The 13,695-nt window shown below is 46.4% G+C and overlaps 1 protein-coding gene across 2 annotated transcripts in view; it reads right to left on the bottom strand.

Moving 5' to 3' along the window:
• The window catches only part of LOC132912234 (headcase protein), a 176,084-nt gene extending 166,076 nt beyond the window's left edge, over positions 1-10,008 (bottom strand). For both annotated transcript variants that reach the window (XR_009659163.1, XM_060969496.1), the window contains exon 1: positions 8,119-10,008. Coding sequence is in view for 1 of the 2 variants with exons in the window: in XM_060969496.1 (XP_060825479.1) it covers positions 8,119-8,879 (761 nt within the window). In the remaining variant the exon portion in view is untranslated. The remainder of the gene's footprint in view (positions 1-8,118) is intronic.
• Between the last annotated feature and the right edge of the window lie 3,687 nt (positions 10,009-13,695).

The following is a 13,695-nucleotide window of genomic DNA, read 5'->3' as shown; positions in this document are numbered from 1 at the left end:
GAGGCTAATGAAGTACTTTGCCCTTTGCAATCTCGCGATTTGATCCGCGATAAGAGGTAGAGGATATCGGTCCGCGACCGTATTTTTATTTAGCTCTCGAAAATCTACGCACAACCTATCCGAGCCGTCCTTCTTCTTTACGAGTAACATAGGGCTCGCGAACGGTGAGTTACTAGGCCTTATGATTTCTGCCTTAATTAATTCGCTTATTCGTTCGCGTACTATGCTTCGCTCTGCCTCGCTAAGCCTGTAGGGGTTTCTTTGTACGGTGATATTAAGATCAATCAAACGTATCTCTAACTGTCCCGTATTTACACGTGTACGCGGGAAACCCGTAATAAACGAACTCTTAAATTCTTCGAGGATGGAGATCAATCGGTCTTTATCTTTACCGAGCACCTCGGTGTCGACTCCATTAATATCGATTTTACTTTCGGCGGTTATATTGTAAACATTGGCAGCTTTTGCCCTGCAAATACTGAGGCTATTTTGGGTAATATTTCCGTTAAAACCTTGGCTCAAAATTTCGCGGCCTATCATGATGTCGTAATTTAGATAGCCGTCGGCAAGGATGTGAAAAATTATCTCCAACGCAAAACCATTAATACGTACTATGGATGCAATTTGAGACGTGCAATTAATACGGTGATTTCCTATCCCTCGCATTACTACTACGTCGGTCGTTCTTTTGCCGGAAAATTTCGAGGCTATGGACTCTTTGATTAGCGAACATTCGGCTCCAGAATCGAAATAAAACGAGAACGACTCACCCAGATGGCTTAAGTTACCAGTTGAAGACTCAACCACGCAGGAGTTGACTCGACGTTCGTTAACGGGGTTGCGATTTGTTTTCTGCAGCAGCGGGCAGTTGGATGCGATGTGGCCCTCTCCGCGACACTTGAAGCATGACACCTTGGACGATCCAGCCGGTCGGCTTTTCTCCTGTCTCTCGGTTCTCATTCTCGTACGACACTCCGCTATCTTATGCCCGGGAATACCACAGTGACGACACCTGATCCGGGGGTCAGGTATCTTCTGCCGTTTAACTTCGGGGCCCGTCGACGGATTTCCTGACGAAGGCGCCGGCCTCTTCTTCGCGTAGTGGAAAGCTTTCATTTCCATCAAAAATTGATCCCGAGTCTTGATGTCGCTTGTAAGCGCTAGTTTCTCGACACGTTCATCGAGCAGACTCAGGTGATAAAGAACGGTGGCGTGGACTATCTCGATCGCATCCAGATGATCCCACCTTGCCCCAAGGAGGGAACAGAGACGAACACCATAGGCCCCTATGGATTCACCTTCCAGCCGAGGTTCGGCTACCATCTTCATTAGAGCTTCGGTTGTCGTTTCGATACCACCAAAGCGCGTAAGAAAAAGTTCTTTAAATTTTGACCAGGTAAGGCTTGCATTGACCGGCACCTGCGCGAGCCACCCCGCGGCAGTGCCCTTCAGCGCTTGACTCACGGTGCGAAGTAACTCATTATATCGCATGGGCCTTCCTTCCATGAGACAACTGGCAAGTGAGCACCATGCGACAGGGTCGGTACCCGCGATATCGGGATTGAACGTCGGTAATGATATGTCCTTATGTTCCACACTCACCCCTGGCTCCTCCCATTGACTCAAGACAGCCAGAAGCCGCTTCGAAATTGTAGACGGTGGTGATACTTCCTTAGGTTCCGCACCCGCCTCTTGCTTTTTCAATTCACTTGCGATGGCCAGAAGCTGCTCCTTAATTGTAGACGGTGGTGATCCCACTTCTGATGTCGGGTTGACGTTAGGGGCGTATAATGAATCTTCACCAGTGTTGTTCATGGTTGTCGCACAGATATTTATTACACAAGTATGGCTGATACAAGATTGACAAACGGACGCGGTAGCTGGACGCTAATGACAATGGCCCTAAGTTCGATATAGCGAATCCACGGTCAACGGGATGACGAATATACTTTGCTTCAAAGTCTAAGTCGTACTCAACTTACTACTCGTGATACTAGGAACGCTTGATTGACTCTTAGCTAATCAGATTGCCAGAAAAGAATGAATTTCCGTCGCGACGACGCTGCAGAGGAAAACTATGACGGGGTGTGCCTAAGGGCACGAGATCATCGGATTCGTCAAAGAAAGCCTCCACTCGGAGGGTGAGGGAAATAGGCGCTGCTGTTAATTGGTCAATTTCTATGTTGGCGGTTGGAAAAGGATGCTAGCCGCCCTAGAGAGAGAGTTCCTAGCAGGCAACGCCGTACGTGACCAAATCAGGCTTTCCCGTAACTTCTCGCAATAGGTGACAGATTTACAGGCTGATGGAACAAAGACTGTTTGTCAATCTGAAGGACTTTAGTTAACTAGGTCCTAAGATTTATAACGGTTCCTCAGGCTATCTGAACATAAACTGTAAACGATGCATCGGCATCTGGCGATCATCTGGCCCAAAGAATGGGGTCTGTGCGTGGCGAGCTGCGAGGCCGCTGGAATGTCTTATTGTCAAGTGTCTGTACTGCCAATTCTTTAAAGGAAAGCTATGTTACTTTATGTCTCTGTTATGTGAAACGTTCATCCCGTGACCGTGGCTACGCTCGGCGACCGGATGTCGCCTCGAGCCTAAACTCATTGTCTCAAGTTTCGAATGACTGTGTCTGGGTTATTTCGTAAATGCTACAGTATTCGGGCTTTTCCAAATAATTCCAACGGGGGGGACCCGGTGTCCTTTCATCTCCGACATATATATATATACATATATGTATATCGTATTCCGCCTCTTACGAACAGCCTAATGAGATCGTAAAACGCGTGCAAAATAAGGATCCACGAGTTTCCACCCCTCGTACGAATTATTCGATACAAAGGATGGAACGAGGAGACGAAGAGGGGATGAAAATCGCGTAGGATGAACGAATTGGAACGAAAGAGAGAAACGAGCGATCGTGGAGACGGCCGTGTAACACTACCAACCACCTCTCTCTACTGTCGTTATTTATTTTTGCTTAAAACGCGAGTAACGCGACGGGGGTGGAACAAACCCCTTGGCTCGTCGCACTTCAGCGAGAGCGGGATTTATAGGTCGCGTTGCGGCGCCAAAATGTCTCTATATGCGTGGCATAACGCGAGGGTGATCGCGAAGCAGTCTGGATGAAAAAAGAATCACGACCGGCATAAATTCGAATCGCCTCCCTGGAAAAATGTCGACGAAATATCAACGAGAGAGCTCCGAACACACCCCTTCTTCCGCTCGTGCGTTTTCTTTACACTGGAGAACCATTCGCAATTTGCAATTCGATGATGTGTTCGAGATAATGGATCGCTCGAAGTTGGTCCTTTTAATCGAAGCATAAAAGATTACAACACGGTGGAGCAGTTCCTTGCTTCGGTAGTGTTCTTTGCGACAGAGAACCGTAATTCGCAATTCGATATTACATTCGAGATTGCGAATCATACAATATCGATGGTTTTAATCCATGTTTTTCCTATGCAACCATTGACAAATTTACGACAGCGAATCATTTGGAATTGGTCGGTTTGGTAGTTACGACGATTGGCTACTTGCGAGCGAAATTGCAACACCAAAAATTAACAAAATACAGTTTTCGTTATACCTGCGGGGAGATATCTTCGATCGTTCGACGTTTGAAATGTACGCGGAAAAGTGGCAAAACGATGGGCGGAGACTTTTCGAAAGGAACGATGCAACGAAATAAAGTTGCGAGATTTTTAAATTCCCAGGAAAAGAAATTCACGAAAGTTGCGGAGGATGGAAAATAACAAGACGAGGGATAGAGTTCCAGAAGATTAAGCTCGCGGTGCCCATCTTCCGAGGATGGAAGAACCCGAAGAGCTACGAAGGGGGACTTTTTAACAACATTCCCGGCGTTCGGCCCGTTTAAATACATCGCGGTGGCGTGATTCCATGCAGTTGGCCTTGGAGGCTGTTAGAGCGTCAAGCTCCTCTCTTCGCTGGCTGGCCCTGAGGAGGTGGCCACGGTCAAGGCTACGAGCACTCTCTCTCTCTCCTCTCTTTCTTCCCCTCGCTCCTTCTTTCTTCGACCATCCTATGCCGTTCCTCTCTTCCTCCGTCGCTTTACCATCCTCGTCGCATTACCCCCAATGGTAACCAATACCAGCTCGTATCTCTGGTTCGACACGTGTACATATACAGGGTGTTTCAAAAAGTTCGTATCAAACTCGAGGAATAGGCAGCGGTCTTTCTTTCTCTTCCGGCAGACACAATTTACATGTTCTACGCGCTTAACGTAACAGTTTCTTTTTGAAATTCCGACACGAATAAAACTCCAACTCATCCCCCTCCGTTACAACGCTTCCGAAGTTTCGTCCAATTTTTTAAAACACTCTGCGTACTTCCATCTTACATGTACACGTACAGGTGAGAAAGCGAAGAGAGGGAGAAAGGAGAGGAAGAGCCGCTAGTCGGCCGGTGCATTTCACTGCGCGTGAACCACGAACTGCGAAATATCTGCCAGTGCGATTCGCATCGGCGCGTTCGAAACGAAAAAGGAGATAGTCGCCTGCCTGTTTCTTGGTTCGATCGCGATAAAGGTGATGGGACGCCTGGATCCAACGATGCACGAATTTCAGACTCGCTCCTTGCGTACACCCTGATGGAACCAAGTGAGATTTCTCGTCGATAACAAGGAAAATAAATAATTTGCACCTTGGAGGAACATCGAGATAAAGGGCTTATCAGATTGCCGAGTGTCCGTACCGTGAACCGTTGCAACAATTTGCGTTAAGCACGGTTTCGTGCGCGACGTAGAAATAACATTGTCGAAAACGGAGAAAGTACGAGGAATTAATAAACGTCACGCTCGCTGCTTGACGACGAAGATTAAAGAGAAAAGTTCCCAGATACGAATCCAACGCCGTCGACGGGATCCAGTCAAAATAAAGAATCGCGTAACCGATGAATACAAAGATAGGTACAAACATCGTACGGTGTGTTTAGCGAAAAGAGATTTCAGCGAGGACTACCCATCGAACCCGGTGGAAAATAAACAGAAATAGGACAAGTTCCGAGACTGGATCTAAATATAGGATATACCCGGTGCGCGTACTATGGGTGGGGCATCCTCGTAATCGTCTCTGTTTGCCACTTTTCCTCTCCTTGCTCTCTTCGCCGGCAGAACTTTCAAAGACGACCTATAACAGTGCGCCTATAGAATCCATACTCCAACGACGTACGCGTTCGAGAAAACAGGCCTCCGCGTTCATTCATATCCTACGAAACGCGCGTCTAGAGACACTTTCCTCGCCACGATATGCGACTCGAACGATCGATTTCTTCCTCTCTTTCGTTCTCGATCCCCCTGTTTTCGCGCTGGTTCGGTATTTTCCTAAGAACGCATCGATTTGCAAGGGCTCAATTTGCTTTCGTCGATGTAGTAAAGCAAGTCGCTGTATCGTATAATCTATGAAAAACCTGTTATCGCTGAAATATGTAGCGCTATGCTTCGTGAGTTTCGTTCTGTGCTATTACCGTATCTAGTCTTACGTACGAAGACGTAACAGCGACGAATATATATTCGGTGGAAATAAGAACGCGACAGTTTCGTCGGTAGCGAGTACACGTGCAGTAAGGTAAAAAGACTTTGGCGACCGTGCACACGGCTCGTTTGATTTTTAACGCTTCGCCCAACGTTCCAATTCGAATAAATATCTCTGAAAGTTTGAATATCGAAAGATAGCGAATAAAAAAACCGATCGAACATTGTGTTTACGATTTCTTAAAAGACCGGCAGCGACAAAGGGAGCGTACGTCGCCTGAAAAGAGAAGCCTCGAGGCATAGCAGGCTATCTACGATTTAGATCATCGGCCGGTCCTTTCAAAGATGCGAGCGAGGATCGAATTACCAGCTCAATTCATCCATGAACTTCTGCGTAGCCGAATATATCGCCTGTTTGCGAAGAACCGCCGGTATTGTACGCTCCAACGAACCTACCGAAAACGTCGCCGATACGCCTTATATTTCTCGATCCGACACCCTTCCTTTCACTTCGCAAAGATTCCGTGCGTTTTCTTCTTTCTATCGGTTTCCGAAGCACAAGAGAGACCGCTTTTCCCGTCATTTGGCCACCATCTGGCTCCTTCGACCAAAGTATTTCGCGAAACACCGTTCTTTCTCTCTCTCTCTCTATCTCTCCTTTCTCCACGGCGATTATTTATAGCCGTATATATATACGCCGCAAACGCGAAACAACTCCAACGCCCAAGAGATGAAAATATTCCCGGCCGCGTTTTTTATACGAGCTTCGAAATCGCGCTATAAAAGGAGGAACGACGGAAGCGTGTGCTTTCCATATGGAATACGTTCGTACGTTTTAACCCCCTGAAATACGCGATTCCATCGTCCCCGCGCTGCTTCTCGCGAGGCTGAACTTTAACACGACACATTCAAGGGCGTGACAAAAGCTCTATATCGAAAATCCTTCGAAATCCTTCGCCCTTCTTACCCTCGCGTTTATCATTTTTGTCTTGCTTCCAAGGTATGAGAATCATAAGAGGAAACTAGAGATACGTATACGACGTTCCGGTTTAATCTTTATGCCGCGATATTCAAATATATATATATGCATAGGCGAACGTCGTTGTATGTTTTTCCACTGTGAGATTCGCCTAGCGTTAAAATTTATTCTTCTTCGTAATAGGAATAGACAGTCGCAACATTCCACCGTATCGTTTCTTTCTACTGTTTAATTTATCGGGTTGTCCACCGTAAATGATTCGTAGAATTTGGTCGGAAAATGATCTGACCATCCGAGTATTTTACGTTTGATTTACAAAGCATAGTTGTTTTTCATTGTACGAACCTAACTTATTTTCAAACTACAGAGCTATTAGTATACACTGATAAATATTTATCGGGATTAGATTATTTCTAAATATTCGTTTTTACCGTTTCATAATTGTCAATAAGATATGCTAAATTATGCGTGAGCAATCGGATATTCTTAAGACTGTCATTGCGTATTGAAAACTCTGCAAATAATCGAAGAATAATGAATTTTTTTTTAGCAAAGATCAAAAGAAACTTCTTTATAGAGAAAAAGATGAAACGCGGTATATAGGTTGAGATATGCCGATCAAGTGTGTCAAGGTCGCTAAAACTTTTTTCCATTCGCTCGAACATCAACGTATATTCCGCGTGATAGTTCTATCGAAATTACCTTGCCAATTTAACCGAATGACTAATGGCGTGGGATGAAAATGACGCGAAGGAGAGAACGAGTGACTGGTAGTGACTACGTATTAAGCCTGCGATTCGAAAGAAACGTTCCTCTTATCGACGTCACTGAAAGTAAACCAGCGAGGCCAGAAGAGCTTGCGTGGGAGAGAAACGTGACCACTTTGATAAGGGATCGCGATAATTGTATTCTTACACGTTGTGGACCTCACAGGAAGCCATCGGTATCGTGACCGCCGGGCCAATTATTGTTTGTAACGAGCCAACCACTTTTTCCCCCTTCCACTTTCAATTCAAAAAACCTCGGTTAATTTCTGCCGCGTAAATTCACGTAATTGCAAAGGGTCACCGCCGACTTCAAAAACTTTTCGCCTATCTTCGTCTCGCATCGCGTAAGCAGGATATTAATTTTCTACTTTGGCGACGTTCAACGTGACGAACAAATTGTACGTTACGATTTGCGTATACGTGGGTTATGGCGTTTCGAATTTGGATATTAAGCTTTGAACGCTATCGTAGATGAAATTTCATTCCACGCGAATCGTTCTCCGATTTTCCTAGAAAAACAACTCGTTTCGATCGTCGTTATCGAATTACACGTGCGACGCGAGTCTTTGGGAAAACACGTCGATCGACTTTACAAATTGAAGTCGTCCGAGCAATAATAACTTTTTATAAGATATAGGACAACTTTTACGAGTGACCATATATCATACGCGTATCCGACTTGATTGCACGAGATAATATTAATTACCCTGTTTTAAGAATCAGATTGCAAATAAACCGATAAAGACAGCTGTATCAATGTAGTAGGTTCGATTTGGTACTTTACGCAGCACGAAAAGATAAAAGATCGGAAGAAGATAAGTAATTTAAAAAAAAAAGAAGAAGAAGAAGAAGAAGTAGAAAAAGATTAAAAACTCACCGAGCTCGATCACTGAAGAAATCAACCTTGCTCTTCTTCTTCATAATGACCTGGGGCTGATGAAGGGGGCTAACGCTGGGTTCGCTGGTGGCCGGTGGCGAGCTGGAACCAGTGCTGGACGAGAGCGAGCCGGCCCTTCCACGGCCGGATTCGATCAACTGTGCCTCGGTCGGACCACGACCGTTCGTCGAAACGTGATTGCCGTGGCTCGGCGGTCCAGCCGAAACGGCTAAAGTAGGTCTGGTATTCTGACGATTGCGTCGTTTCTTCTTCTTCGCCTCGTTCTCGTCTTGTCTGTTACCAGTAACGTTGCCGGTTCCCGGTGGCATCCAATCGAGATCTTTCTTCAGATGTCCACGTCCGCAACGGCAACCGCACGCTTTAAAGGCCAGATCGTAACCCTTTTTCGTCCAAAGATTCTGATGGCGCTGTCGCTCGGACCAGCTACGGGCGCGTCCGCAACTCTTCAAATACGTAAGCACGGTTTGCTCCCAGGCGTCGAAACACTCGCGATGCATGAACTGACCGATCGGGCAGTTGTCGTTGTTGCACATCACCTTGACCGCGTCGTGTAGAGCGTTTAAGCGAATTAAAGCGTCACCCCGGAGGCACTCGCCGGTAGGCGTGCAGCAACGGGTCGTCTGATTCTGTGTTAGCAGGTTGTTCTCCATCGTGTCGTTTATACCACCGCCACCGGCTCCTCCTCCGCCGTTCTCCATCAGTACACCAGCGTGGCCGTTCGCGTGACGTCGCGGTGCCATCACTTCCTCCTCACGGATCGATGTCAAACCCGCCCTTACGAACCGACCCGTCTCTTCCAACTCGTTGTACACCGTTGCGAACCACAAACCGACGCCTCGTATCGTGCTTTCTCGATTCTAGGCAAACTAGGTAAACGACACTCCGGTCGTAGACAAAGTAGTGGCTAATCGCAGGTAAACTTCTGCACGGTTAAGCGTTATACAACTTGGTTTCTTTCGCGTTATCCCTCGGTTATTCTATTCTTTCATCTTCGCGCATTTCCCGCGTCTCGGTTGCGTCGTCACACGCACATCCATTCAATGACTGGCTTCTTGATGGTTTGCCAAGTGGCGCGCAGTAAATTGCAGAGACACGCAGCGGATGTATCTGGTACTGAAAGAAAAAAAGGCGCGCACCACAAGGAGAAAAATAGCGCCGGTTCGATCGGTGATCAGGAACGGAACCAACACACGCCGGAACAAAGTGTCATTCGTTGATGTTCTTTCCTCTCGACACGGAGAATTTGTGAAAAAAAGAAGCAATGGTCACTCCGAGCACGATCGCAAGAAATATCACTGTAAACAACGAGCACGATTCGCTTTCGGAAGGAATCTGTCTTTCGGTCGTGGCGTCGTAATGTGTTTCGTGCAACAAAGTCAAGGTCAGCGTGGTTCCGCGACGCCACGTCGCGGTAGTTTCGACAAAGTCTGAGTCTCTCGATGACTGTTCGTACTCGAAACTGCGTATATCGTCGACGAAGGCCTCGGATACTCGGTGTCCAACGATATCGTACGAAAGATGATTCTCTAACCGGCACGGTCGGGCAAATGTGTCGGTTCGCTCTCGTCCGTCGAATGTCAGGGTCACCGGCGCAGAGCGCGCGCAGCGTGGAACGCAATTTTCGATCGAAGTTCCGTGACGCGTTCCCCGGTTCGCTCGAACGAAAGAGACGACGACGACACGACGACGGCACAACGGATCCAACAAAACCTACACGCACACCGAGGCTCCGCTTCCTTCTCTTTTCTTTTTCTCTCGTGCCACACGGAGAGTCCACGACGAAAAACACTTGCTCGCACGTAGGGTGCACCAGTCACTGAGCGCCGGCGACGACAGCGTGCCGGCTGCCGTGGCTCGGCGCGCGGGCGAGCGCGAAAGTGAGGCCCCATTGGGTGAAAGCGAAAGCATGGTGGGGGTCACGGCTAGCGCGCCAATCGATGCGCGCCGTTGTCGTCCCTCCGACGGGCGCACGCTACCTCTCTATATTTCCGTCCTTCTCCCGCTTATACGTCTGTCCTTCTCGCACTCGCAGCCGGCGCTGCAACACGAGCGCGCGTTTTACTTTTCGAAGCCGGCGAGGAGGCCTACGAATATGTAATCCTGGATACGCGTGTGCGCGTACGTGCAAGGGGACGTGTTTGCGCCACGAATACTATCGCGAGTCTACGTATCTCTCCAACTTACGCAGAAATCGTAACGAGATAATGCTCTGTAAATTGAAAATTCACTTCTACCGGATCCCGAATCTCGTTGCGAAGGGAAAGCGGGTTGAACGACTCGGAAGGAAACACCCAGAGACAGAGTCGAATTAACGCAGTCAGAAATGGCGTTCGTGGATCGACACGAAGGAAACCAAACTCCTGCCTCTTTTTTTATGCTTCGATGCTTCGGAAACGTCTCGATCTCGTTACCGCTTACCACGTGGAAAACCTTTTCGATGTTCGATCATACGCACGATACGTTGTTGAAAGTTTTCGCGAGTCTTCTCTATCTCTTTGACGTAGTAGTTGGCGGCGTAATACCTAGTATATAGAGTGTACGTGCCCGATTCCACGTCTCTATTTCTAATTAGCAATGACTCAACTCGAGACGTATGGTCGCATGCCAATGATAAGCGGATGTACGATATTTTGCGCGTATTCTAGTTATCGTAGAGGTACGTCCAAGTGTTTACTCGTAGTCCTATATACAATTTCGAACAAGGACGCGAAACATTCTAAAAACCGAGCACGGATTCCCTTCGAAGCGTTATATGTCGCGTATTCTTGCGGTCAGTAAATACGCTGCTCCGGTGACAGTGTATACATCGTGCTCGCTACACTCTGTTTTTCCCGAATGTAACTTCTCTCGTGTGTACTCTCGCTTCCAGGGATCACCGGTATGAAACACAACCGTATGCGTTTCACGAGGTGTAAATATTTACGCCGCTGGCCCTTGGATATATTACTTCGAAATTCTAGAGAGAACGGTCGCGATTCTTTTTGCGTTGCCAACTTCACCTCGAATGTACGCGTCGTATTTTCGCGACACGAGTTTTTTACGCTGTTCGCGCCTTAATATCGTACTCGTCGTAAATTTCGATGACACACCGAGCGTAACGTTCGTTTTTGACGCGATCGCGAATCTCTTTCGAATATATACGTGGACGCGAACTCGTGTGTACTGTTTGTGAGAATAAAAATTCGTGGACAACGATCCCGCAATAGGTATGTAAGCAAGCTTAGAGGTTAATTCGACGATTTTTAAATTTAACCAAGGTCGCGGTCGTCCCGTCTTTCTAACGTATCTGACATTTATTTTTATTTTCAGCGTCATTTTTAATGTCGCAGTCGTACCAACTGTTCGAGAAAGAATGCAGTCACACGATCAAATTTATTTGGAATCGAAACGCTATTCTGGACTTGTGACGCGATCACGTGAATACGTAGTCCGCAGCTGGTAAGTAAATACATACATACTTTCATACTTATTGGAACCACTCTAAGATTCAAGATTATTACGTGTAACGAGAGAAATCGCTCGGATGCTCGCATAACGAACGTCGAGAGCGCATCGAAGCCATCTTTCGACCAGTACGAAAACAGCATTATGTTTACTTCGTTCTGTCCGCGATCTGAAAATATCGTGAATGCGTTTATTGATAAATAAATCCCAGCTCCCGGTATCTATATCGTAGCCCGCGATTTATTCCGTTGCTTTCTGTCTCACTCTCACGGTGTTTATCGAAATTCTTGACAAGCGAATTGCACAAACAACGCGCAGATATACAACAGGCAAGTGTGTTGCGCTCGCTTCTTATCGTATGCGTCCCGCTTATCTACAGCGAAGGTCATTAATGGCAGAGATTTCAGTCGTTGGTGGGTGAAATAAGAATTCATCGATACAAAAATAAACCGTATGAAAAATCCGTGGCGTAAATCGTTGCCCCGCATCTCTACGTGGTTACCGAACTTTCTGTCCGGTTCCCTTTTATCGACGACGTCGCGGTTCCTACAAAAAAGTATATTGGTCACAGGCGAGAAATAAAGAGAAAAGAAAGAAAGAGGAGAGGCACGGTTATCGAGAATGCCAACGGCTGCGAATTTTTATCACCCATGTGCACGTGTTTGCGTGTGCACGCATATTGCGAGCGATTATCGACACCCACGCACACGTGTCTCCTGGGAAAGATCGCCGCCGCGGTCGAAAGTTCCTCATACTGATATTAACTAGAGATGGTTGGCAACGTGATTTCTAGATTCGCGAAATACGCATCCAAAGCTTCCCGAGATCTTAATTTTCTTATTCTCTTCGTTAGATAATGTAAACAGTTGTGGTGGATTCGTAACGTGAAATCGTTCCGATCGCGGTAAGTCGTAACAATCGAAGGGAGCATAAAATTTAAACGCAAACTCGATTGGATCGTTATTAGTTGGAAAAGGATATGCCACGATATTCTCGTAAATTAGCGGTACAAATTATCATTTACCTAGATTTCTAGAGTTTCAAATTACAAAAGTAGCACAAAGTCTGGCGTAAATAAACGTAACGTTAATACGTAAACTTGGTGTTATTACAAAATAATAAACTTGGTAATATACAGATCGATCGTTCGCATAAATATTATCGAGTGCTGACAAATCATGACCTCGATGTCATCGATGGGATGTAGGAAATTTTGTCGTAATTTTTCGAGCATTCCCACGGGCATCGACGTCACATCAAGAGAGGAACACGCTCTATCTGGAACACAATAACAAAGAGTCGATTTTGCCCGGCTGTCAGCTCGCGTGTGCTCGTGTGAGCGAAAAGCACGCGGCAGCGAGCTGGCTCCTGGGACACCAGCGAAACGAGATACGTATTAGATTACGTTGCATAATTTTATCGGCGATCGTAAAGCTGTTACGAAACGTGAGACTCCCAATTCTCTAACGACATGAGCCATAAATAACGCGTGTTGATCAAAATAACGTCAAGCAATCCTTAACTGCAGCTCCATGCTACCGTACTCGCATCAATCGATGTTCGAAAGATGCGTAATTTGATTTATATTAGTCATAGGTCTATCAATAATTTAGCAAAGATTACAGTGAGATTGTTTTCACAAATTACTATCTGCGTAGAGATATATGTGTTCCGGATATAGTAGCTCATCAAAATGATCACGAAGCCCGTTAGCACGACCTTCGAGGTAAACACAGTAGATTTCTTTGCTTCGTTTTCCTTTTTTTTTTTTTTTTTTTTGTCTAAACATTCCATGAGCGTGACGAGGAGGACAGGCCGATGTTTTACGACTATTCTCACGTGACGAACACTCAGCCGTGGCATTAAATAAAGCGTAATTGTAAAGCAGGAAGAAATACGACGTCTTCTCTTCTGTGAATCTCGAGAGCGTACATAAATATTCACACGATACCAGAGAGGTGAATTCAGTTCGTTTGTGACAATGCATTTCCGCTGTTTAGACGGAAACCGTGTAAATATTGTAGCGCGGTGGTAAGGGGCATAGAATAACGGGGAATCCAGGTCAGTCGGTGGTTGAATTTCGCCATGGCTTTACGCAAACTGCGTAGGGTA

Source organism: Bombus pascuorum, chromosome 11, assembly GCF_905332965.1.
Source record: "Bombus pascuorum chromosome 11, iyBomPasc1.1, whole genome shotgun sequence".
NCBI lineage: Eukaryota > Metazoa > Arthropoda > Insecta > Hymenoptera > Apidae > Bombus > Bombus pascuorum.
The sequence above is the reverse complement of the archived record's forward strand: the minus strand, read 5'-3'. Positions and strand labels throughout refer to the sequence as shown.